This window comes from Anas platyrhynchos, chromosome 4, assembly GCF_047663525.1.
Source record: "Anas platyrhynchos isolate ZD024472 breed Pekin duck chromosome 4, IASCAAS_PekinDuck_T2T, whole genome shotgun sequence".
Classification (NCBI taxonomy): Eukaryota; Metazoa; Chordata; class Aves; order Anseriformes; family Anatidae; genus Anas; species Anas platyrhynchos.
This window is the reverse complement of record NC_092590.1, coordinates 23,549,329-23,576,888: the sequence shown is the minus strand read 5'-3', so window position 1 is coordinate 23,576,888 and position 27,560 is coordinate 23,549,329. Positions and strand designations below refer to the sequence as shown.

General features: G+C 44.7%; 1 protein-coding gene across 2 annotated transcripts in view; it reads right to left on the bottom strand.

Moving 5' to 3' along the window:
- The window catches only part of ACSL1 (acyl-CoA synthetase long chain family member 1), a 37,670-nt gene extending 15,904 nt beyond the window's left edge, over positions 1-21,766 (bottom strand). The window contains exons 1-7 of one of the 2 annotated variants that reach the window (XM_027456285.3): positions 21,612-21,766; positions 12,748-12,975; positions 6,550-6,664; positions 6,095-6,159; positions 4,748-4,849; positions 944-1,043; positions 619-797 (exon numbers count right to left, since the gene is read on the bottom strand). In XM_027456285.3, the coding sequence (XP_027312086.1) occupies positions 619-797; positions 944-1,043; positions 4,748-4,849; positions 6,095-6,159; positions 6,550-6,664; positions 12,748-12,942 (756 nt within the window). In that variant the 5' untranslated portion in view covers positions 12,943-12,975; positions 21,612-21,766. Of the gene's footprint in view, positions 1-618; positions 798-943; positions 1,044-4,747; positions 4,850-6,094; positions 6,160-6,549; positions 6,665-12,747; positions 12,976-14,349; positions 14,373-21,611 lie in introns of those variants that run through there. The other variant, XM_038178440.2, reaches the window with a different exon arrangement.
- Positions 21,767-27,560: the final 5,794 nt, after the last annotated feature.

Below are 27,560 nucleotides of genomic sequence, written 5' to 3'. Positions count from 1 at the left end.
AGAACAAGTTCAGTGAAATTATGTTTTTAATTACTAGTTACCACACACCTCTGCAGAAGATGCGCACAGTTACTGGGAGATATGCAGATCCTAATAAGCCAAGCCTTTACCAGCACTACAGCTGGAACCAGACTAAATCCCGCTTCATATCACAGTTAAGATGTCATTTATGCAATTTGTACTCAGGACAAGTTTCTCCTAATAACTTGCACAAGAGATCCAAGCAGAGAAAATGACTACAAGCAAAAGGACTAAGACTAACATTAGGAGGCTAAAGTCAGTTTCCAGAAAAAGGATTGTTTACTGTACTGTATTCTGAAGCATTTTTCACAGCATATGACTTATTGTTTCATATGAATAAGCCTTAATGTTCAGATCTGATGTTACACCTGTACCGTGTTTTTCCATTATCTTGACATACATTTTTATATCTTGCACATTGTAAAATGCCACTAGCAAGTTGATTTCTCTTTGTATGAGCTTCAACCCAAGAGACAGTTAAGTAGTTTGAAACTAACCCACTACACTGTTCAGTCCTGAAATCTGTGCAATAGACACTATCTTATTCTTCCGCAAGTAAATGAGATGAGAGCACTAGAATAGATTAAGCATACTTACCTCTATTTCTTTCATGCTGAAGATTTCTACCCCACACTTCTTGCCACGTTCTACAAGATCTGTGCCAAAAGGTTCCATGATAACGATGGTGCTGAGGATCGGAGTCTCCCCCTTTTCCACATTAGTTAACAGAAGTTTAGCCTTGTCAGGTGTGTCACAGAAAACCAGTGATAAGTCAGCTGATGAAAGAGAACAACATTATCAATACAAGTGCTTTCACACTTCAGATCTTGTGAAAGGAAAATACCTGAAGGCAGCTACAGTTCTGTCCTTAGTCAGCTCTGCCATCATATATTCAGTTGCTGAACTACTGAAAATACCCTACCTTTGTTCACAATGTAGGTAATTGCTTCAGTTCCTAGTGTATCATAGAGCGGCACCACTACCATGGAGTATGCATAGCATCCCTGTTCGATGATGACCCACTGCACAAAGAAATGAGATGCAAGTCAGTGATTACCTGAAACAGACCTTCGAGAAGTAATCCCAATGTGAGCCTAATAAGGACACTATTAGGACAGAGCTCTTTCGGACAAATCTTAATGAAAAGGTCTCCTTTCTAATTTCTATCACTTGTTTACCTTGAAAGCCTATTTTTAAATTTGTCAGAGGAAGAAAAAAGATCAGTAAGGAGGTAGCTATGAGAAGGCATCCAACCCAATAAAATTCAACTGTCCTTAGTTAATGTGTACCAACTTCTTCTAAAACTATTTAAAATTAAAATTACCCTATCTCCTTAGTCTACCTATGATGGGGAAAGAGGCTTTCAATAGGAGTTAATAGGAGTACAGTACTGTTTCTTATCTTTAGGTCATCACAGAAGCCATTGAAGCTTTCAATATTTTATATCATCGTAGTATGAATCAATGAAGGACTTGCACATGTCTTGACACACTGGTATATTTATCTAGTGTATAAATAACATCCATACACAGCCTGTTCTCATCTCTATATTACCCACATCTCATCAGGGCCAGACACGCAACATACAGTTACCACAGAGTTCAGAGTTTTCTGGAAAGCCAGCTCCATAAAGTTTGTCATCATGTCTTAAGACTAACTACTCCCCTTTAATTGGGTTTAATCTGAAGATGCGGTTGTACATGTATGTGTACCAATTCTGTGTTTTCACAGAAGAGGACAGCCTTGCAAGCTGCAATTAAGAGGATTCATCTGCTAAGAAGTATAGTAATCAAACCCCTGCAGCCTTATTTTGTGATACCATCTGAATTCTTTACAGAAAGATTTAATCTGAAGTACTGTCAAGGTAAGAGCCTCACAATTCTTTTTCTGTAGAGTAGCTATTGAGAATGGTTTGTAAACAGCCAGCTACACCAAAACAGAGTTGCATGCAACTCCTTAAGTGTGAGCCTCTGGACAAGTGAGGCAGCCAGTGGAACTGGAACAACTCCGTTTTTCCCCTCAAGAGTGACAAACTCAGAACCTTTAGCTAGTTCCAGATAGCTAAATAAAACATGCATCTTCAAAAGATGAAGAAACTTGCAATTCAACAAGGATTTCATTAATAAAGAGCGCTTCCCTTCACCATTACCCCCCCCCCAACTATCATGTTTTCCAGTGTTTTTACAGGACACTAGCCAATTGCCTCACCACTGTAATGACAACAAGTTTGAACATCATTCAGCTGATTATTCCATAGAAGATCTAACGGAAGCTATGCTAAAGTTGCTAAATCTCAGTTTTACAAGCTGTTATTATGGGCAAGTTTCCTAAATTAAGTTTTCTGCTGATTAAGAGTCTTTAACAGAGGGAATTTTTCTGAAGGCACCTATACAACATGACTGTTGTTTGTGTCTTATCCCAAAAGAAGTCATCTGGTACAACACTAGTGAACAGGGAACTTACTGGTATAGCTAGGGTCTGCATTAATAAGTCTAAGCATGCATACCTATACCAGCTGTAACAGGGTCCCCTGATAATTTTTTCATAGACAGCATCCACCTATACATCTAACAAGAATGGGGCACCTGCATTGGTGTTGAGCAGCTTCAAGTTTGGGACTTGTTTTATTGGAGATAAGCCTACACAGCAGACAACTGAGCTTCCCATTACAGCCTCCAACTATTCTTGCACACTGACTGTTGTATTGAAAAATCTTTATTTTCTGGACCAGTGATATTTCTTTTCTTTTTAGCATCTCAATTTAAAACAATATTTAAACATAAATAGCAAACCTCAACACGGGAGTCCTCTAAAAGCCCAAGCAAGCAGCTAGTACTGAATTGGGGCAGTCTGAAAGCTTCCATTTTTCTGATGTGGCTATGATCTATTACGGGAAACTACATATTTCACTGTGCTTTTCCCCCTCAACTTAAAATACAAGTTCCCTACTTGTAGAAGAGATCTGTTTTTCAGTTACTCACAGGGAAAGTAGTTTTTATTAACTAAAGTTTATTTTTCTAGTGAACGTTTAAACAAGTAACTTGCTAGGATTCCCCCCCAGGGGATTTTCCCAGCAGTTCCCCAGACTGACAAGTGTGAATCACTAACAAAAACCTTCACATAATCTGTCTGGATTAGTGATTTTATTCTGGATGTCACAACCCTCATCCAGTAGTTTTCAGTAGGGAAAACCCCAGAACTGAAGTTGTTGGCTTAAACAGGTCTTTCCAGCTCATTTCTGATCCAGCTCAAAGCCTGCTAGAATGAAGTAATTCAAGCACATTTTGTTTTTGTCATCCATAAGCAGACCACATTGCCATGCCCTCCTTCAGAAAATCCACTGACCTAACAGTTGTAGATTCTACTTTCCATATCAACAAACCCCCTGGAAAACAGATGGCTAGTTTCTTTGCACTCAAAGGTCTACCTAACTAACATCTGGCTCTGTTTTATTCATTTCTACTTGATGTTGTTAAGTACACTCATTTAACAGCTTTCCAGCTGGAGCCATCCCAGCCTCCTTATAATAGGAAAAATATGGCTGTTAGAACCAGAATTCCAGCAGAAGACTTCAAGCAAGTTACCAGATTTAAGAGTCTGAAAAGTTTTTTCTTGCACAATGCTAGAGTTAGGTTTTCTGTTAGGAAAGAAGGAAGTTGGGGGTGTAAAGTCACTTGTCACACTTTAATGATAGAAGGAAAGGCTTTGTGACAGACTGGAAATCAGAAAAGATCCAACAGCAGAGTGCTGTCCAGGACCACAGAGACAGTAGCACAACTTCTAGCCACGTCAACACAAGAGGTGGCTCTCAAAGATAGAATCCAGCTGCCAGAGTTTATTCAAGATAGACAGCATATTTTAGACAAGTTAAGAATCATCCTCTTGTCTTGATACAGGCTTGGATTAAACTAGCTTAACAAAGCAAGTACTGGATGAAGCTCTAAGCACAAACATAAGTTAGAAGTTCACCCCTATTAAATAGATTTAATAAACAAAGTCAGAATATGCAAACATTTACTCAACAGTTCATACTACTTTTAGTAACAGCAATCTAGAACCACTCCTGGATTAAGATGAATAGACACCAGCTAATCAAAACATCCCCACAATTGCCAAAGGTTTGTGACATTTTGCATTGTCAGATGATCTTCATTTGTATCACTTTTAGAGTTTCTGCCTCTTTATTAAGTTAAGGAATTTTCCATTTTTGCCTTTATCGGGAGTTTTCCCACCCAGCATCTTGGTGTCCAGGGCCTCTTTCACAGAGATGGCTCTATCACCTTTAGCCATCTTTTATTTGCCCAAATATTTCATCATTAAAGGTCTTGAGTTTTGAAGGGTTTAAATATCTTGTGACTTCCAAATACTTTGAGTCACCTAGTACTCCTTTGTCACTTTAAGAGAAAGCAAATGGTGATAACATTAAATCAAATAAGCACTATATTAGCTTCCCATTAAGCCTATGGACTAGAAAGAAGAGAGAAGTTACTTTGGATTCCCTGCTCCCGAGCATAAGAGACTAACAGTTGTGTCAGCTATCAGTTTTGGCTCTTAGCTCTAGATACCATGTCTGTAGCTTGTGGGTCTGCAGTGTCAGCTATGAGCCCTTTCCCAACTCCAAAAAACTCATAGTAAGGAAGCTTGGTACACTGCCAAAAATCAATAGATTTAGAAGTGTGCCATTTCAGAAACAACCAGATCACTAATAGAAACACTGTAAAATTACCTCAGGTCTGTTTTGTGCAAAGATTCCTATATATTGGATTTGAGATGGTTTGAAGCCTCGGTGGAGTAACGCAGAGCCCACATATTCTGCTCTGTCTGAAACCTGGGGGAAAATAAAGAGAAGCCAAACGAAGAAATGAGACAAGCTTAACAGTACAAACCCCATAGAACATTTTCCTTTAACCTTACAAGATTAACTAATGTGAAGTAGACAGTGGTTTTCCAGGATATTTTGGATGCCCTCTGACCTTGATAAACTGAAGACTGAATATAGACACCATACTCACACACAAAACACAGAAGAGTACTTAATCCAGCTGGACTTTAACTGTTAAAGCTTAAATTTAGATTTAATGCTCACATGCAGAAGAGGCTATTTTTGTTGTGTTCGTATCGACCCCCAGAAGTGACCCTGGAGTGATGCAGCTTTATACTTATCAATGACACACATCACATATGCTTCTTTCAGAAGACTGCTGAACTACTGAATTCCCGGTGCCTACATGAATACCTCTCTACTCTTCAAGAAGTATGAGAATAAAGAAGACAGAACAGTTCAATAAATAAAGCTTTTGGGAAAGTAATTTTATAATTCCTCCTTCCATATAGCATATGACTTGAATCTACATGTCTTGACCAGAAGTTTTGTTAATCAGAAGCTGTACCTAATAAATACCCAGCAAAATCACCTTGGGAAGTGACCTCTGCTACATACAAGAGGTCTGTACTGACCCTAGCACTACATACTAGACAAGGCTTATGCAAAGTTTAAGTTATCACTTACTAAATCAGGAACAACCTGAAAATGCAGAGCTGTCCAAAAGAAGATTTGCATAAAGATATATTTTTAGCAATCATGAAGCAGTGTGCTACTAGGTAGAAGTGTATCTATTAACACTCTGTGCAAGCATTATTCAGCACTATTGAGACAAATAACTACAAAGCATGGATAAGATCTGTAAAGTAAAACTAGCCTCTTAAACGATTGACTATAATAGTAGCGTTCTGAGCCTCCAAATACTGCCTCTGAAAGGCTGCAGCTTTGTAGTAGTGTCCAAGTTCTACACAATTCAGCGATAAAATGCTGAGAGCTGCCAAGATAATCCAAAATGCATTCAGAAATAAAACAGTGAATAAACAAAGTGCAGGAGGTATTCTTCCCCTTGGACATATTTTTGTGGCCGTTCATTTAGGATTTTAACAAGAATTAGAATCTTTCTGCAATGTTTTGATGTTACTTTAAAACACTATGAATAATCTAGTCTTTTTATATCACACCACTGGATGTTGTGTGAATGGTCTCAGTACGCAAAAGCGGATCTAGCAAAAAGCTAGAAAGGCTACTTACCTCTTTATAGGAGATCCACTCATATGGCTGGTTTTGTTTTCTAACACCTAGGCATGGACCATTATCTAAAAAACAGCAATAAAAAGTTTCTTAAAATTTAACCCCTGCTTCCTGTCTTAACAGCACACTAACTGCATACCCAGCAGCATTAAGCTGACAGCCTGTAATTCTTTGGAGATACCTTCAGAATGCAAACCCCATTTTGGAGCTGGGGAGGGGAGCAGGCAGGGAATGAAGCTGGGGAAGGTTGGTGTAAGCTAAGGAAGACAGCACTGACATAATTCACACAACGCTGCTTTGCAAGAGATTGTAATTGGATTTGCCTTCAAGATGCTCATATTTAATGAATTCATCTTATTGATGGGTAGACATCCCCCACCCACAACTGGGCTTCAGGAGCCCAGACCTTCAGTTCTTGACACCATTGAAAAGAGTAACTTTAAAATTAAACTTACTTGATACATGCAACCCCCTTTGGAAGATATCATAAACTGTTCTCACATCATCATAGTAACGAGTTAACAATTCATCACTCTTAAGGAGAGAGGACCTTCGAGCATGCTCACCACCCTAAAAAACAGTTAAAAAGGTTGGACACTTGTAAGTTACAAATTAACAGGAAATTCCTCAAGGAATAAAAACATCTCATCCATTTTAAACATTATGAGTCTTAATAAATTCTGCTTGAGAGAACTTCATTTCTGTTTCCCAGGACATCAGCATTTAAAGAGATGCTATTTCTCCCTGCATTACTGAAAGTACAAGGTGAAAACCTATCCTCAGCTACTTGAGAGCACAGAACAAATATGTAAGAACCACAAAATGCCCTTTGACACCCCTCACTAGAAAAAGATCTTCTTAAGAAGCATTTTATCCCATTATATCAGCAGTTAAGCTTTCTAAATCCCTCCAACCTCAACTGGAGCATTCTAGATGTTAACACTAAGATCCTAATTTACTTTTCCAATTAGGAAATAGTAAACAACCACGTTCAGACTCAGGTTTCAAAACCTAAATGATTTTAAGCATGGTCAGTTTTAATCTGCTACTATAAAATAGGCTATGTCAAATAATCTCATTTTACACCCATTAAAGTTTCAGGAATTGCAGTTGTGCAAGTACTATTGGGTCATACTTATTAGTTCTGTTCAGGTGACAGACACTTACCAAGCAGATTAACAGGGAGACAGTACAGCTGGTTAAGCAGTTTCAAGTAAATATTACCTAAAATCCTCTTTATCAGTGGTTGTAGACAATTTGTGGCCCTTTCAAAGAAATCTTGGTCTACCTAAGTCTATGCACGTATCGTACCATCACCCATGATGTCAAAAACCTGTTCAGATGCAATTCAATGCTTCCCAGGCTATTGGTCTAGTTTTGATTTCAGTGTACCCTGGAAGATCAGAGAGCACCTGTTACAGATAACTGGACAGATACAGGCTTATGCAGGTTTAACTGCAGATGTCATATCACATGTGTCCATGGAAAGGAGCTAGCACATTAGTGATTCAGAGAAGGAAAAACATTTTAAAACTGAAACAAGTTGGACTTGTTTCAGCAAAACTATGTGTAATGCTTGCCACTCCTTTGACTGTAAGCAGAAGCATACACTGTGAACATGGCCCAGAACAACTTAATGACTAGCTTACCTCCAAACACTCATAACATTAGAAATTCAAGAGCATACTTGCCCTCAGACCAACATCTACTCTATAGGAAGTGAACTGATCACTTGGACACATCTCTGCCTGGAAAAATAAGCCAAACTGCCAGTTTTATTGCATTTGTTTCACAGACATTGGATAAACATTGGATAAGCAGGGTCAGCTTTTAGATTTCCCAGTTTTACCACCTCTGGAGCTAACCAGAGGCAGATGAAGCCACACAGTTTGTAACCAGTCATAGGAAACATCTATACATAATGTTTTGGCACCATGTTTGATGCGCTCCAGTTTCTGTGCAGGTGAGTATCACACCTTAAGTCACTCCTTGGGCAACTGCCAAGAAGTTGGTTTTCTTCTCAGCTGAGCTGGTACTATTTTGTTTACATGTCCCACTACTCAGAACTACAAAGCAGCTTTCAGAGGGCCTGAAGCAGCACTACCTGAACCTGAGGACGAGGTTCATCAGGCAGAGAGCACACTGCTTAGATTCAGGGCTGACTGTGCTCCCCTTCTTAACAGGGGAATTAAGAAACTATTGCAGACTGCTATTGCAGAAACCCATTGGTTCTGTTTTATTAGTGAAGGAAAGCATAACCAGCTTATCCTGCTTACTTAATTCCTCTTCTCAACACAAAGTGAAGCTAGCTCTTACTCTAGGGCTGCTAGAAATTCACTTGCCACTGAAGAACACAGCTTCTTGTGTGAGGACCATCAGGAGTTCAATGCTATTCTTCAGAGATGTGGTAAAACGCACCTTGTAAGGTCTGAATGATCTTCAGCATATCCTCACGCTGCCACTTTTAAGTCATCTATTAGGTGGCATTATGGTATTGGTCTAATTTTGCTTTGGAGTATAAAGGACTAGAATTACACTATCTTAAGAGCCTGTACAAAGGGTCCTTACCAAAATATTTGTGCAACCATCAGGCATAGCTTTGTAGCAGAAGTGCTTTTTAGCTTGCTGTGAACAACACTGCTTATTACTAGTCAGACATCTCAGCCTCGGGACTGGATGTTTGGATGATTCCATACAGGTTACCTGAATGGGCTCCAACAGGTAGGCCCAGTACAGAAGCAAGCACTCAGAAGGGTTGTCAGTTTTAAAGTGTCCTTAAGGAGCCAAGAAATAAAGTTTTTTTTTTTAATGCTAAGAACAGCCTTGGGTTACTTGTTTAAGGCAGCCATTGCAGCATTTTAGGTTGTCACAAGATGAGCAATTATGCAGCAGCTTGTAGACATTAAGAGTAAGACCTTGGATTGGTTTGTAGTAGCTGCTTCTTAAGGAAGCATATTTATTCTATAAAAAAGAGACATATTACAGAACCCAAAGAGGCACTGATTGTAACACAAAACAGGCACTTTAAGACATAGGCTTACTTCGTGTTGATACAGGGTGGTTAGGATGAGCAGCACTGTCAAAACATATTGCTGTCTCAACCATGCCTCAGAGGCAAGAGGCCTCATTTCCATGTTCCTAAGGGAAAGTAAACTGCCAAGCAACACTTGGGTCACTAACATGCATGTTCTGAGCAGCAAAGAGTGCAAGCTAGGATTTCAAGCTAGCCATGTAGTTTTAAGAACGCTAATCCCCAGGTGAGCACACAACAGCTACAAATCAATCCCTTAATATGGAGAGAAGCACAGGTCTAATCAAGCAGTTACTGCAAGACAAGACAAGGCAGAGTTCCTGTACCATCAGGAAAGTGCATGGAGGCTTAAAAGTCTTCATGAGTGGAATACCACTCTCCATATTTGAATGTCTTTCCAAGGAAGAAAGCTGAAGTCCAACCGAAACCCTTACTATAAGGCAATATTCACATCCTTACTGTTTACACACCCTATTTCTACATACTCCAGGAGAACTTGACCCAAGAGAAGTACTTGCATTTTTAAAGCATGACATAATGCATTTGACAGCCATACATCCTGCACTCTTCAATCAATAGTTCAGGTTCTTTAAATATGCATCACCAACTAAAAGCAATCCATAAGCAGACAGATCCAAATGCACCTGAAGAGTCACAAATATGATTTAGCAAGAACTCACACTCTTACAATATTAAGGCCTTATTGCAGCACTGAAATCTTTGGTATAGTGCACAACTGAGTACAGCAGGAGTCTCAGCAATAGTCTCACGCTTATTTATGATCTCTTAATCTTGTTTTCCCTTCCACAGACAGCAGATTCAAGTGGATCCTGAGAGGCTATCACTTAGGCCTCAGATTCTCACAAAATTCATGTTGTGTTTACAGCTTTGAAAACAGGGTTTTTCCCCTGTGAGATGGAACTGTGGCATGTACATTTCAAAGACTGCAGTCCATGTATTTTGTGACACCTACTCTAAAAGAAAGCAGATACTTTCAGTAACTTAGAGCCCATTTAACTCAGCATACAATCTCTGTGCTTACTCAGTGTTGGTTAGAATAGGTCACTGGGTGCTGACCTACTAAATTACAGCTTTTCAGAGCCATGAAGTGACCTTGAACAGCAGTAAATAGGATATTTTTCCTCCTTTAAGGAAGCTATGAAGGCTTATCAGAAGGCACAGAAATCCTGTGCCAGTCACTGGCTTCATTTAGCTTCATTAGATGCCAAGAGAATGTCATGAGCAAGACTTAAGCAGAAGCATATTTATAACTCAAAGTTATAACCATTAACAAACAGGTAGATTTGATATTCACAACTGTGGAGAATTGTGTTCTGCTACATCTCTTTTGGAGCATGTTGCTGATTCTCTAGACCTCTAAACATCTATTCTGATTAAACAAGAAGAAATTAAGGCATAATCTGAGAGCAGTGGTTTACATTTTTCTCCTGTGGAAGTGACAATCCATCTTAACACAGCTAAGAGAATGGAGTACATGAAGTGAAGTTCTAAGCAAACATAGCAAGAGATTGGATCTCAAGCACTGCATTACACTTGGTACCATCATTAGAAGTACCACTAACAGATGTGAAACTCACTTCAACATACATTCTCATTTGATAAGTTTGAGATGGCTTGCAGCATCATATTGCTGAGGGCTTTATCTGAACTGTCAAACAGACCTGGGCAGATCTTGGTCATTTCAAGATATTAAAGTTTGAGCTCTTCATCCTCAAGACAAAACATTCAGCTGCTCTTCATTTAATACTAGCCATTCTTTCTACTGATGTTTTCTGAATGGGCAATGAAAAGTAATCCCACTACCTATTCGGCTCTGCTCAGAGCTGATGTTAATTAGTACAATATGGAACAATTGAACATTAAGTATTTTTAGTGAGGTTTCATGCTACAGAACAATTTTAATCATGGAATCCATAAGTGATGAGCAATTTAACTTGAAGAGGTAAAAGGTAGTGAGCTGAAGCTGCTGTCTAGTCTCAAGCACATAAACATTTGTCACATCATGGCCTGTTAAAAGCTGCTGTTCCACCATCTTCCAGTGCAAAGCCCCCCCAGCCTGCACTGGGTAGTGAGGCACTCCACAGCTGGAAAGCTTCACAGCTGGTTTATTGCAGCCACTAAAACATGTAGTTCTACAAGAATATTCTATATACTTTCTAAATGGCTGCTGTCCAGATTGGGAAAGCTCACCAGAAGTGAGATCTAGCCTCTGAATCCTTAAAAATACGTGTGCTTCTTGCAGAGAGATGTTTTTGTATCTACCACATCACCAGAACACATTTGCCTCCTTTCAGCAATTCTAACAGTGGACCATTACTTGCTTTGTTTTCATGACAGTAATACAAATTGTAGGCAAGCTTACCAGAAAGTAAATACTGGAAAAGAGACTAAGAAATAAACTAAGCTGCTGAATGGAGGGGCCAACTGATGTTTCTTTCTTCAGCTCCACTATCATGAAACATACAGAGAAAGAAATGTGTGATCTGAGGCTCTGATAAGAGTGTTTTGCTAAAGCTCACGGAAGGTTAGTTACCTACTGTAAATTTCAAACTGCTCTGCCACATTTGTTTTTATCAGTTTACTGTCACATATACTCTTAAGCTCAAGATGTCACATAAACCACCTGTGACACAGGACACACAAATGGGGTCTATCCACACAAAAGAATCTCCTGTAAAGATATTCTTTGGTTGCAAAGATGTATGAAGAAATCCATAGATATCATTTCTGACTATCAAGAGTAATGCTGTAAACTGTCACCCTTATTTTCCTGTATTTTGTGAAAACCTCACCTGAAGATCACAACCATCCAAAGCTATCTCCTTCCTTCAGGAAAGGAAATACTTTGTCTACTCTGAGGAAATAGAGAGAATGAAATCCATCATAAAACAGTGACTCCGTAGTAAACAGGGAAACTGATAAAAACTGCTGCTCAGGAAACCAACCATGTAATCAGTTGTCTGTATTTCCTTCTAAGCAAGAGTTCTTTCCAGTCACTTTCTGTATTTGACTTCAGTATTAAAACCACCTAACTGCAACATTGCGCCTCTGAAATCAAGAGGAAAAACTAAGCCAGCATATCCAGAGTTTGGTACATGGCTGCTTTAATTTCAACTTACTCTATGGCTGGGCTGTCTTGGCAGGACTCATATCTTTCCGCAGATCATTTCAGGACAGTTAGTACCCTCTTCATGCTTGTAACCTAATATAAAGTCTCATCTGTCAGCTATTATAAGCTAGATATTGTAACAGAATAGTATTAGTCTCACAGTACACCCCACCATACACACACTGACCAAGACCTAGTTTAGTAAGTCATCACCTAAACAGTTTTGAAGTAGAAAACTATACTGTGCCAGCTCTAACATTCACAAGTTTCCTCCCACCACTCAGATCAGAAGCTCTTCTCACCAGTCTCTCCCCCATGCTTTATCATCAGTGACCTGAAAACTCAACTTGGTTTTCAAATTCAGCAAGCCAAAAAAAGAGCCCAAGCCACACTTCAGAGCAGTGTTCTCCCCTTTCCAGTTCAGAAACTGTATAAGCAGTGACTGCTGTAGGCTCCAAAGTTCAGTGAATGACAACATAAAGGGACACTTACCTCTACTTCCACAGACTGCATTGCTAAATCACATGGTGGTTTTAATGCTTTTGGTCTTGTCGCATACCAGTAGGTTGTGAGAGCTGCAAAAGCACCAAAACCCATCAACGTGTTGGTTGGGAGGGTGCGCACATACTGCCTGACATCCCCAAGTTCTGGCATCCGTAGATGTCTGAACAACTCATGTGCTTGCATTGTAGTTTAGTGCAGTTGTCCCAGAGCTGGAATCTGTTGACAGGAAAAGAATTAGACAGATTTGAAATTCTGCTTCAATGCAGCATTGTTATGGGAGAGCAATGTATGCTTTGTCCTACCAGCTTCTCACTATCAAAACGACTTTATCTGCCACTAAGCAAGCAATATCTTTAGATTCCTGTAATGCAATTACGTAAATAAGCAATTACTAGTTCATACTCTGGAAAAACAGGTGTGGCTGACAGGAAGAAATTTCTCCAGGGTTTTGATATCACTTAAGACGCTGCATTTTAACAAAACAGGATTGTATGCTTTGTTTTTCGTCTGAAGGATAGTATTTCAGAAGCGCTAGACCTTTACTGGCAGAACAGCTACAGCACAAGGCTGTTTAAAGAGTCAGTGTCACATGGGACTCCGGGGAGAGAGGGCAGGGCTATGCTGGCTTACTTTCCGGCACTAACCCAACAGAGAGCAACCTAATCCCACGGGAGCATAGGAGTTTTCACCTCCTGTTCCCTGCTCTCCCCTCAGCCGTGCACAGAAAACTCTGCAGAGCCTTGCAGGAAGGCTCTCCCTGCAGCCCACCGTGCTAGCTGCCTTCCCATTTCTCCCGGCCTCACACCAACAATTCATCTTCGGACACGAGGCAGAACAAAGCAGCATCTGTGGGGCCGCGGCATAAACAAGCACAGGAAGCACGTTTTACCCGTCACGTCCATGCAGAGAGCTGAGGAAAGGCGACTCCTCGCCCCTGCCTCCCCGCGAGCTGACGCGGGTATTCTGCAGCGAGAAGCGGCCGCAGAAAAAAGCCTCGCCGGCAGCTCAGCTGGTGCCCTCCTCCCCTGCCAAGGTCCCCGGGGACGTTTGTCACATGCCAGAGCCAGGGGCTCCTGCCCACTGGGTTAGAGGTGACAGCAGCAGGCAGCGGGCCCTGCCAGGCTGATGGCAACCCGCAGTGCTGAAGGACGGCCGCTGCCTCCTGGCCAGGGACGTGGCCAGAGCCTCATCTTCCTGCCTTCGGCCCCACGGTGTGCTCCTTCGGGTCCCTGCAGCTCAGCCACTGGCAAGAGGCGACACAGCAAGAGACCTAGGCAGTGTCAGATGTGTTTGGATGGCTAGGACGTGCTGTGGAGCAACACACTGCACAGTGGTGGTATATGAGACATTGAAATCCAAGTGGCCAGAAATAGAGGTGCATTCATTTCTGAAACCAAGCATACCAGGTTAACGTCTCACTTCTACAGGAAAAAAGTCTCAAGTTTACAGTCCGCTGTTGAAATCTTTGTTGCTGCCATCGGTTATTCAGCTAGACAGGGGAGTTGTCTAGTCCCTAAGGAGACTAACCAGTATTTGAGAAGGATTTGCTAGAGACAGCAAGAACACCTTACGCTGGTTCAAAGGGCTCACCGTTTCACAACGCTGCACAGCACGGCTGAGGTTGGAGGGGGCCTCTGGGATCACCGAGTCCACCCCCTGCTCCAGCAGGGTCCCCTAGAGCACGTCAGCAGGAGGACAGTCTGAAATAAGGTCACAGACAGGGGTGCCAGGTCCATCTCTGGACAGGTCCCAGCCCCACCAAGCCCAGGGGCACTGCCTTTCCCTGTATTTGTGTCTCCAGGTAGCTGACTGCATGGCCTAGGGCCACTACAGAAGCACCTTTTGGTTATTTGCACTGCAACACGCAGCAGACTGCGCCACAGATCTGTGGCACCTCAAGCTGTAGTAGTGAAAGGTAGAGAAGAACTGAGTGTATCAAGAAGTCTCTTCATCTTTTCTTAGCATAAAAAAATCACTGACTCAAGTAGGATCACTATGGCATCGCTTTTAATACATAAACTACACTCTTCTGCATTGCAGGCATGAAAAACCTGATGTCTTAACTTTCCATAGATGAACACTAAGAATAAACCAATTCCAACAAGAAAGGGTTAGCTTACAAATGAGTTTTAGATATCCTCTTAGACACCACGCTATCAGATTAGCAAAAGGGGAGGTAAAGTATATGTAAGGGAAAGAGCAAGCTGAGCTCTTTCTTCCTCAAGCCTCACAATAAGCAGCTCTGACTTAAATACTTGCTGCCCTCTCTGTGTTAGTCAGGATATATCCTGCTCACATACTATATAATTCAGGAATGCAGGGTAATTAGAGAATTATTCTTTCAGAGGGCTGGTGTGCTATTACAGCTGACAAGAACTGCTGTAAACACCTTCATTTAATTCACATAGAAGTCCTATTGTAGTCAAGAAGCTGGGATGATTTAGGACTAGGTAGAGAAAAATGAGTATTGTCACTCTTTGTTTCTTTGACCGGTTGTTTGTAGAACAATTTGTAACAAAACATTCTTGAATTTCAGTTACATAACTGAAACCACTGCTTTTCCTCGTGTTGAGGGAGGCTCGTTTATTACACCTCCTGCCTCATCAGCACAGAGAGACAAGATCAGGACAAAGTTCTCCGCAGAATGAAGCAATTCCTAGCTTTAACACTATCAGCTGGGTTGTACCAACTCTTTCTGCAGTTGAGATGACGTCAGATGCAACAAGAACTCACACTCATGAACGTACAGGAATGCGCCCCCCAAAAAAGATGAGGTTTCAACACCCTGCAGCCTTCTTCGATCCATCCCAGTAATTACTCAGCTTATGCTCCAACCATACCAGGCATCCAAGGTCCTCCCCATGATTAAGGAGAACAGTTTGAAGTCCACTAAGGTCTTTTTAATGCAACTAGACCTGGCCTTCAGTCCTTTTCCTTGAGTAAGGGCTCAGCTAAGCCTACTTACTCAAGACAAGCAAGACAGCCTAGCAAGGCTCCATGCACTCCACTCACCTCTGTTACTTCCGCCCCCCAGCACCAGCTTACCCTTCAAATTGTGGAGCTCACCCACACCTGGGCACTCCATGACTGCTACCTATGGACCTCCCCGTTTAAGCTTCATTGAAGTTTGGCCCCCACCTTTCACCTCAGCCACCAGAAGAGTGATCAGTAAACTATTAACTCCAACTGCAGTCAGCATGAGCCACCTGGTTGGAAAAGAGCACTTTGAACTACTTGGTGGTAGGACACTCAACACAGAGGCAGTTGTGCAAGGCCAACAAGATTCAACAAGACCAGTGGTTGTAGCTCCGTGTTCTTTTCCAAAAACTCGGTATTGAAGTCACTTCTTATCCAGATAGGGTCTGGGCTGCAGGCAATGGACTGTGGAACGAGGTCCTACCGTGAGGTGGTACGTGGTGACTGACTGCAGGCCACGGCTGGAGACTCCAAGAGGCAGATCCCAGGTAAGAAGCACCAGTCCTTGACCCTCAGCTTGCTGCTTGGGGCACAAGGGACAACGTCCGAGCAGGTCAAAACCCACTTTCCTCAAAGCAACCAATAGACCTCAGCTGGTTTGGTTTTAGTTAAGCTAAACCAGGCAGATACAGGAAAGGGGTTCTAGTAGCAGGGCAGAAGAACGACACCAAAGGTAATTAATTACCTGTGCTCTGCAGAAACAGCAGCTTCCAACCCCAGCCCCTGAACGCATCCCTCTACACTCATCACATCAGTTCAGAGGTCTGCAGAGCTCAGACAAAGCCAGCTCTCTGCGTGCACACACACCCCCCGCAGCACCCAGGGCTCATTCCTCACAGCAGAGCCAGTATCTTGAGGCAGCCGCCCAAGTTGGCAGCACTCGGCCGTTCTTTGCTGCTCCTACTCCGGGCGCACAATGGGCTATTTACAGAGGGCAGCAGCCTGCCCATTGTCCACCCGTGGCCAGACGTGGTCCGAGAGCGACGGAAGAGAACGGGAGAGCAGCCGTCAGCTCCTTCGCTGCAGGGAAAACAGCCCCAGGAGCCAACAGCCTTTCTTTCCCCCTGCCCTAACACTGAGGGCAGCAGGATGCTGGTGAGAAAGGCCAGCTCCCCACACGGCCTAGGAGCAGCCACCCTATTTCCGTGCTCCTACAGAAAGGAGGGCAGCTTCTCCTGCAGTTTCTCTCACTGTGAGCTGTGTGGCCCCAGGATGTTTTCACTGGGGAAGGCTGGAAGAGGTTACCAGCCGCCCACCTACCTTTGGGTTCGCCTGAGCTGTTGAGCAATTAGTTTGTTTTTCTTACTGCTACAGGTTACACCCCCCAGTTCCCAGTGTCTCCCTAATGCCCAAGCCTTTCTCCACTCCTCCTTTAAAGAGGAGCCAAGTGCGGAATCATATCCTAGCTTTAATGCAGAGTACAAGAGGGTGCAACTAACAGCTTTGGCTACCGACAAAAGAAATCCTTGCCTGAATAGATACCTAATCCTAATCTCATGGTGCAATTTACAATCAGCTTAAGTTTCAACCAGCCCAATCCTTCCCAGATGCACATTCCTGCAAGCCTCTGCTGGCCGGGGACTCAGCTGGTGGGTGGTGCACGCACACTGGAGAGGTGGTCTAGCACAGCCAGCCTTCCTGGGTCAGTTCTGATGCCAGTTCCCAGCTAGACCAGCTCTCGGCTTGATGAGCAGGTAGCCACTAGCTCCCAGAAGGGAACAAGACAGCACAGCCACCCCTCGGTTCCTCCAGCTGCAGTTACACCTCAAGCACGTAACCCCAGACAGTGCACACAAGGTGTCCTGGGACTCTGCCCCCTGCCCTGCAGCCAAGGCAGTAACTTCACTAAGGTCTTGCAGCCACCTGTGCCAGAGCCAGCCATACCCAGCAGGGAAACCACAAGCACCCTGAAGACACGGAGGAGCAGAGGTTGCTAAAACCTGAAGGAGATTTCTCAGATTAAGCCTCCTTTGACAGAAAGGCTGCAGCAGGACATGTTGCACGGTGCTCAGCACGGCACATATAACATGCGAGTGGCCAGAAGGGGCTCTCCCAAACAAACCCAATACTGTTGAAATGTAGCAGGGTCCCATCAGCTGCTCCAGCCTCCTCCTCCATCCGCCTTTCTCCAATTAAAACAAACCTAAATATCTTACCTTACCCAGAACCCCCCAACCAGGTTTCAGAGCTATAAACCCTGCTTCTGAAGCAGTTAGCTGCCAAATTCGCTCTCCTGCAACAGTGATGAAGAAAGAATCCAAAGGCTGTTAATGAGGAACCCATCCCACAGGGACCTACTTGTCCATATTCACCCCCCAACAATTTGAGCCTCCCAGCTGCCTGCAGCCCCCCAGCCTGGCTCCAAGCAAGCACAGGGCACCGTGGAGTGGTTTGGGTTGCCTCTGAGGGCTGTGTCCCTTCATTTAGGGACAGACAGATGGCTGGAGGGAAGCAGCCTGCCAGCTCGATTCAGCCCCACCAGGCAGGACACGGTGACTCAATGAGCTGCAGCAGTGAAGGCTTGTTGCAACCTTGGAGCACTGCATCTGACAGGGATGTGTCAAGGCCCCGTCCCGCACTGACAGGCAAAGTCACAGCCCTGTCCTCAGACACTTGGCCGCGACCCTCCTACAATAGATGGAACAACACCTGGATTCCTGCCTCTTGACGAGGCCCAGCAAGTAATCTGAGCGCACACCAGCGAGGTCACTGGGGTTCACTGCGGTTCAGAAGCCAAGTGGATTCCTGTCATGTGGCTCGATCGATGTCTTTCAGGCAGCCTGCACCCTTCAGCAGCGCTTGGTAACACCACCACGCTGAAGAAATCAGTACCTCCCACTAACGCCTGAGACCATGAGCAATTGAAGTGCTCCCATTGATCGGCACCTACATACGCACAGCAGCCACTAGAAGTCTTACCAGTCTCCCCTATTCAAGGAGGAACAAAAATGCTCACAAACACTTATTTTGAAGCCTAAGTTGCTTTCCCCTTTCGAACTGCATCTCTACAACTCTGTCCAGCACCGTGACACTCCCCTGTTGATTTATCTCAGCCCAAACACAGCACAGATGACAGTCACCCCACAGAGGGGACTGCCCTGAGCTGGCGGCTTCCTGGTGGCACTAACAGCTTGAGTAGCTCGTGCCAACTTATTTGTGCTGCTTTTCCAGGAAAGCCCTGCGTGTACCTGAAGTTAACATATGCCTCAAGTACTCACCTGAGACCACGCAACAATGAGTTTCTTACTCATGCTTTGCTCACCTGACAGCCACAGCAAAGGGTAGCCTGGGTCAGGCATACTTCAGCCATGCCGCATCACAGTGATGTTTGCATTCAGAAGAAAGCTTAAAAGCGTGTAACCCACAGCACTGAGGCCAGGCAGATCAGTGAGTACTTCCTAGGAGCAACTGGTTCACCAGAGCAGCCCCCCTTGGCACCAGGTATTAAGGTGCCCCTTTATCTCCTCCAAAGGGACCTTTCTTCTCCAGGAAGCTCACCCCTCCTCACTGGCCTATTAATGCAGCCTGACTGCAGAGAGCAAGTTGTCAAAAACACAGCACATGCAGCATCAAGCTAAAAAGCTTAGTTCTTTAAGAACTGCAATTCATGTAAAACCAGAAGTCCTTTTCTGGAAACAACTTGCTGCCACAGGACATCATGCATTTCTGCTATAAGCCTTAAATAAAGAAGTCCAGCAACAAGAGAAAGCTTTTTTCCCCATTCTCTATCAAACCATAGAAGCTGTTTTCAGTCAATGTTGGACAAACTACCAGTACTAAGGCTCAATCCTTAACCAAAATAAGTGTTTCACTACTGTATTTTGCCCTCTGTAGAGGACTAACTCCAAAGACAGACGGCAGCAGGAGAGCAGAAGCCTGTGTGTTACCAGGAGTCAGGCAGGACCTGCAGAAGAGCGAGCCCCCCACCTGCAGGCAGGGCTAAGGCTGCTGCCTGCAAAGGTCAGCACTGTTCAGCAGCCCTTCCCTCAGCCACACAGCATGGTGAACTCCCACACAAAGTCCTGTACCTATGGACAAGCTATCTCCCCTCCTACTTGGGAGTATTTCTGGGGAGTTACCACTGGTTATTTTTTAACAAAATATTTTGTGTATTTTCCACTTGCAGTTTAGCCCAGCACAGAAGCAGAATGAGGCAGCCAATCTTCACGTCACACTACCAGAAGCCCAATTTACCAAGCAATGTACTCCCTCGGGCCAGAACCTCTCCCTCTGCTGCACATTTGAAAGGTCTGGTGCCATTAGCCTTTGAGTCTACCCATTCCAGTCATCTGCATTATCATGACTTGTACAAAATAAATAGAAAGACCAAAACAAACAACACCACTATTGTGTTCTATTGCTCACACTAGCTAAAATGTCTTCTTGTAGAGGAAATAGATTTTACGCCTCCCCACTGTAGATTAACACACTCGGGTCTGAAAAGGGTATGATCTACCTCCTCCAAAAATCCAATGCAGCATTAATTTGCAGTGGAGCAATCAGGTAGGAGAGTCAGTTACAGAGGCTTTACTCAAAGAAACAGGAGAGTTACTTACCCAGATAACTATTTTGAAGAGTTTTTTTTCCTTCCATGTGCATTGCTGGTTTTATTTTTCCACTGATACAGAGACCAACCTTGTACTTGCCCTTGACGCGAGAGGCTACTCAGGGGCAGGCTTCTCAAGAACTGATGACCTACTTCCAACCTCAAGCTGGGAGATTTGTGGTTGTAAAACAGTATCTGCCAAATTTAGAAGCAGCCTTTTTGATTCAACATAATCACGGCAGCCCCCAGAATAGGCTAAGGCCAGTTGCTCAGGACCTTGAATTGAGTACTACACAGAACAGACACTCGTAACTACAAGCTGTAAATCCAACCCCCTGGTAGTTTCTGTATTCCAGTATAAACACACTTGGTATCTTTCAGTTTCAAGGAATCAGCCAACAGCAGCACGGCTCCATGAGGAGCTCCGTGTTTCCTTTTTCTACGTTAGGTGTTACTGGTGATACGAGAAGAGAAAGGTGTTGAGCTGAGGGGAAAAACACCTTCTCGATCGGAGCAATCTGAGCTGAACCTCTGGATCTGCAAAGCCTCAGCCCCACGCCAGAGCACACCCCCCAGCACAGGGGTGCAGATACAACAGCTCCCAAGCAGGCTGAGGAGACAGCACTGCTCCCTGCAAGGCGGCGTGGCCAAGAAGCCTGCTTACACCTCGCAGGGTGGTCTCACCCCGGCACAAGTGCAGCAGCACGGGGCTCCGGGGGCAGCTGGTGCCGATGTCAGTGCCTCCCGTCACGGGGCAGCCCCAGCACGTCCCCGCCACCGGCACAACGCAGGCAAGCCTTCAGACGGCTTGCTGGGTCCAGAAGCGTTTCGGTAATACCCCAGACAGCTCACGGGCTTGCCCTTTAGAAACTGAGGAGGCTTGCAGGGCTGCAATTCCTGTTGAACAGGAACAACAAACGCGCGCACCTCGGAACAAAAGCACCGCTGCGCTCGGGCGGACCCCCGGCCCCGTATCCCCACCTCGCAGGGGGCAGGCGGCCTGCGGGCTGCCGGCCCCTCAGCTTCCATTTTAGGCCGGGTCACCTCACACATTAAAAAAAAAAATAAAGAAATAAAAACAAAGAGACGCTGCTCCAACAGCACGCCGTATCCCACGGCAGCCCCCTCGGGTCCGGCACCCAGCCCAGCGCTGCGCCACGGCTGGCGGGGGGCCGGGCAGCGCTGCCGTGCCCGCCGCAGCCCGGCTGACAGCCGGCCAAGCAGGCCGCCCGCAGCAGGCCCCAGCCCGGCCCTGACAGCCCCCCCGGCCTCCTCCTCGCCCCCGTCCCCCCGGCGGTGATGGTGGCGGATCCCCCCGAGCCCCGCTCACCTCCCGGCGGCGGCACGGCGTAGCACGGCTGTGCGCGGCTTCCCCCGGCGCCGCCCTATTTAAGCGGAGCACGGCGGGAGCGGCGGGTGCGTGTGGCGAGCCCGCCTCCTCCGCCCTCACCGCCCCCTGCCGCCGCCGCACGGAGGGACACAGGGCCCGCACCGCCTCCTGCACGGCGCCTGGGGCTGTCCCGGCCCCTCACGGCCAGCCCCGGCCTCTCAGGGACGGCCCCGGCCCCTCAGGGACGGCCCCGACCCCTCACAGCCAGCCCCAGACCCCGCAGGCAGCGGGGGCAGGCTGGCAGTCAGTCGCCCCGTCCCTCTGTCCCTGTGGGGTTCAGCCCTCTCACTTCATCCCCCTAAATTCAAGGAGCCCCGATGAGCCTCCTCGTCCCTCCTTTGCCTGCTCGCTCGCAGGGTTTGGAGTGCAGGGTGCAGCCCCTTATACCTTACAAAGCCAAGGTGACAGCTTGTGAGGGCAGCTTTTCCTTCCAGCTGTACACAAGCCGTCTGCATCCAGTACAAGGATGCTAAAAAGATGCACGTTTCGTGATGAAAGGGGATAACGAGCTCATCGCAACCCCAAGACCCACATGTTACCCACTGCTAAATTCTGCTTGTGAGGGGACTGCAGGTTTGAGGCGTGCTGTGACAAAACAGAGGAACTTGGAGTCGTTTCAGCGACCTCTGAAAGTCAAGTTACCTTGCCATGGCTTGGCTGTGTGCTTCGCTGGCCCATTTCGTTTGTAAATCATCAACCTCCATCTCAGAGTCCTGCCATATCGTACACACGGAGTAGTGCTGTGGTTTTCAGCCTCCTGTGTTTCACAGGTTGTTTGAGTTACCTTCAGTGTGAGCCAAGACTATACACATTCCAATACATGTATAATATTTTGTAAAATATAGAAGGTACTTCTATTGTACATAAAGACAACCAACCTCTCTTGGTTTCTACTGGAGTATACCAGGTGTAGGACTAAATCCAAATACTGCCCAAGGCCCAGAGCTTGTACTCCCTTCTCAGCGCTAAGGAGGAGCACACTTGTGCATGTACTGATAGTCCCCGCTTAACTGTACTCTGGGCGCATTGTGGAGGGTCTCACAAATGCAAAACAGATTCCTTTCTCCTGAAAGGAAATGGGGACATGTCCTCCAGGAGTGCATCTAAGTCACTGCAGCTGCTAATGGCCATGGAGTCCACAGCACAACTAAAGCGATCCGAATAAAGCCCCAAGGCACAGAGAGGGCGGACATCAGCTATCTGGAACAGCCGCACTCCGCTCATTTGTCCCTGTTGCACCACACTTCTTGCTCGTGTAGACAGAGCCAGCCTCTGCCATGTGATTTTTTGCATCATGTCCATAGTTTTGGGTGAAGGCAACAATCAAGTGATGTAGAAATAGACCATCTCAGGCACTGGTGACTTTTTTGCCCCCTCAATGCCTCTATCTGCCAACCAGCAAAACTCAGGTTTTACCTACTATGCAAATTAATCCTTTCTATCACATTCTTCTCCATGTCCGGGTCTCAAAAGGACACAAAACACATTTTTAGCCCTCTTAGAAAAAAGTGAACCTACTTTTGCCTTGTCTCCCACTGAAAAGAGGGTTTCTAGGAGGTGTGTGTCTGTGTGTCTGTCTCTCTATCACTTGCAAGTACCCTTTTGTGATTCCTGTCATCAACATGGAAGTGCAAAACTGCCAGCAATTTGAGTATGTGTCTCAGTAATTTGACACTCACCAGATTATCCATCCAGGGACCCTGTTACTTTCTGAAATTGGCTTTTTCCAAACCTTTCTCAACCAAATTACTTAGAAAAACATGTAAAGAAATCAGGGAAGCTGTATGTAAATAAAATCCATAATAAAATGTTGGGCTATTTTATACAGCGGAGCTAGCAGAACTGGCTCCTGTGGATGAGAGTATTCCAGTTTGTGCCCATTGCCTCTTGTTCTTTCACTGAGCACCACTGGGAGGAATCTGCCTCCATCTTCTTGCCATGCCTGCTATAAATATTTATGCACACTGATGTGTCCTCATCCCAAATTTTCCCTTCTTGAGATTAAGCACTTCAACTTGCTCAGCCTCTCCCTGCACAAAAAACATCTCTCTTGCACTGGGGAGCCCAGGCTGGACCCAGCACTCCAGCTGTGGCCTCACCAGTACTGATATAATAATATTGATAATGAAGTGCTGCTCTTACATACATCTAATAGCTGTCATTGATGAAGTAAATTAAGCGCCTGACTCAAAAATCGCTTAGCTGCATTCTTTTCGATTTGATTTACAGGGTATGCACATCACTGTACTGAATCAGCCTCTCCTCTTTGAGAGCCATCCCAAGTGCATCATTTATATACAACATAAACTGTCTAGCCCTCTACCGTACTCTGTCTGCATCTGCTTACACTTGTTTGGAATATCAAGAGAAGAAAAAATAAAGTTATGTCTTGTAAATAAGCACTTCAAGATGTCTAGCACATATATCAGTTAAAAGCCATGAGCTACTGGATCCTCAGAACAGGCATAGCTCCTTACATCTTTTCAGCTCTCTCCATAGTGGGGAATGGAATAATTTTCATTTTGCATTTGTAACAGTTTTATACACTTGGGAAAGAGATTATAAATCCTGATGGCAATTGCCAGGGAACCGGAAGGAGGAGTGAGGTCCCTCCATGATAGAAAATGAGTGAGGAGCCAAGGGGAACTCCAGCAGAGGCAACGACCCCTGTGCAGTCCCCAGGCAGCAGGGCAGGTGGCAATGATCAGTTCTTCCAAGAGCTCCGGGACAAGGATTGGTGGGGCTCTGGGTAAAGCTCTGTGTGGACCCAGCCCAAACTGTGCTTCAGTCCCACTCGCTCCTTAACCTCACATAGGCACTCATCAGCTTAGGAACACAGGTGTAAGGAAGTAATGAATTTAATGAGTTCTGTGAAGTACAAATCTTCTGAACAATGAGATACCAAACCAGGAAAACAAGGTGTTTCTGAAATCCCCCGTATAAAAGCAGAGAAAAATAACTGCAAAGCTTCTATGGTGTACCAGAAAAGAGAATGGATATATATGTGCAGACATGCACACTCAAATATATGGAGAGAGGATATTTAGGGAAACAAACTAGAAACAAAGCTAGAAAGCCAGCTTAAAATGGCAAACACATGTTTTTAAATATGTAATTACTTTGTTGGGTTTCGAGGTTTTTGTGTTTTCCTTTTCAAATACAGAACGGATTTTTCAGCTACTACGCCTTCCACTTTCTGTTACTATCTTTGTTTATCAAATACTTCTCCTTCTCCTGCCCCTCTTTCCCCTTTGAAGAAAAATATATAGCTTATGGGTTGGGATCTTCTGATGGCCAGCAGCTGGCACGAGTTGCCAAAGCTCCCCCTCAGAATACAGGACCTGCTCTTTCCATGGCAGTACAGTCAGTGGGAACCCCCAAAACAGGAAGGAGACAGCGGGCTCTGGTGGAAATGGCATTCTGTCACGTAAAAAGAAGACGACCTAGCCATAACTGATTCAGCTTGCTTATGTCAGGCTACCAAAAATGTTATTTCCTCAAATGACAAGGTGTGATGTAATGGCATAGGACTGGAAAAAATAGCGTAAACAGCAGCAGATTCAACTGTGCCAAAGCCAGTTCATTTGCCACCAGTTCTTCTTCTCTGAGCTTTTGCTCACATGCTGCATTTTCCCCCTCCCTCCTCCAAGCTGTACGTAATCCCAAATTTACTACTTGCCTTATCAGGACTATCAACACAAAGCCTTTCAAATCTGAGTTTTTTACATGAAACCTCAAACATAAGAAAGATGTTCTGCTGCTTGCTTATGGCAGGGTAATACAAACAAGCCAAGTGTGCCTGTTAACTTTTCCTCTTATAAAATTTATTTCCCAAAGACACCTTCCTCTGTGTACCTCTTTGAGGGTCGAAGGCACCACACAAAGGAGATAAAAGTTTGCATTCTTTACTTCTAAAATCTTCTTGAGAACAGAAGTTACAACGTATAAAGGTAAATTACCAAAACACATAAACTGATAATAATGCAGTCTGCTTAACTGAATATAAAGTAAAATATTACACAGAGATAAACAGAGCAAGAAAGTGTAGAAGTTAAATATTTATTGTGTCTAAGCTCCAGCTGAAAAAATGAAGTGTCTGTGTCAAAAAATAAAAGACCGTCTGAGGAATATATCCTGAACACAATCATTTCTGGCTGACAAAAACAGTGAATTGTTTTATTTGGTACAGTTTACGGATCGCCAGAATATGTTTAGCACAAAAAGGAACAGCAGTGCCCAAAGCAGTGCAAGACTACAGCATGTTCAAAGTCCCTCGCCAGAGCTGACCTCGAAGCGCCCGGCGTGTTTTCACATCCTTCCCACACCCGCAGTAACTGTTGCAAGGAGCCCTGGAGCACAAGTGCAAGTTCAGCCCCAAAAGCAAGCAAGAAACATCTGCTTGTAAAGAATGTCTGGGGTGAGGTGTTTCTGCATCCCCTAGTCTGCCAGCTCAGTGGTGCACCCCATCAGGGCAAGGGCTCGTTCGGACCCCTTCAACTCCATGCTAGCATCTATGGGGTCCTAAAGGGGAATATACAAAGAATTAATGCCCTTTCTAAAAGCCAAAGAGCTGGTATATACTGATTGTGACATTTAGTTTTTTTAATTAGTACCTATTATTCAAAAAAAGTCTCAGCAAGCCTGCAGACACCAGTGGGAGACAATGGGAGAGCGGGGCTGATGGATCCCCAGCTGCACAGCTCCAGCAAAGCGAAACAACTCACAGGAGCCACCTGCATGAGCCACCACCTATAAAAAGGCACTGAAACACCAGTTTCCAAATACATCTTGTGACCCGTGTGGGAAGTAAGCCATGCTGAGCCCCATGGCAGCACACTGCAGAAACTGTGCCTGCCCTATGTAGGTGCCTGGGAGCCGGGGACACAGCTGGAGCAGCTCAGGCTTTATCTCCTTGGCCACAGGGCCGAGGTTGCATACTCCTTCACACTTTGCAAGGTTGTGTTGAGAAAGGGTGGTGGCAAGAGCCAACTCACAGGTTAACGTCGTGGGGAAGAGGAGCCTTGGGAGTATTTTTAATAAAAGATGTGGATAAGATCAGCACAGCCAACATACACCCCACTGAAGTATTCCACAACCAGGTGCGTAAGTAAACTACATCTTCAGTTGGGATAAAAGCCAACCCAGGGATTAAAGCAGCATCTTGTCAAGGCTCTTCATCATAAATTACCTGTATTGTCTCTTGCAATGGGTGGAAACAATTCCACCCTCTCTCTGTGATGATGTGAGTCACTGAGTTATGCTGTGCAGTAAAACAAATAGGTCTGGCTTTGGATAACAAACCTTCCTCTCCAAGCTCCCTTTTAAAGGAAATGGACATGGAAAACAGGCTAAATATGCCTCTCCCTGGTAAAACATTATTAATAAACAGAAAATAAGTGTTGTATCCAATCAGGAAAACACTGTAATCAGATGACACTTTGAGCATATATCCAGTTTTCCACAGAAAAGAGCTACTGGGTATTGGCACAGTTTCCCAGATGGTGAGCACTGGATAGCATGCAGCCTGGCATCATGCATGGACCCAAGCTTTAGAGACAGGACACTAAGTAGCTCTTCAAAATTGTTTCCTTACCCTGTTCCTAAACAGCAAAAGTGGGTCAAACCTTCCCTTCTGACCTGGTGTTTTCCCATCCCATCCTGTCCCATCCCAATGCTGACACCTACAACCCCAGCTACCCACCTCAGAGACCTCACTTTACCATACCCTGATCTTCTGTGGCAGATCTTATTTCAAGGCTGTTTAACCTCTGTGTGAAGACGCAAATTTTGCATGACTGTATCTCTTACATATTTCTGAGGTTTTAATTCAAATAGTCTCCAAAAAAATCACTTGTACAAACAGGTGCTTGAAAGGAGGATAACAGCTAC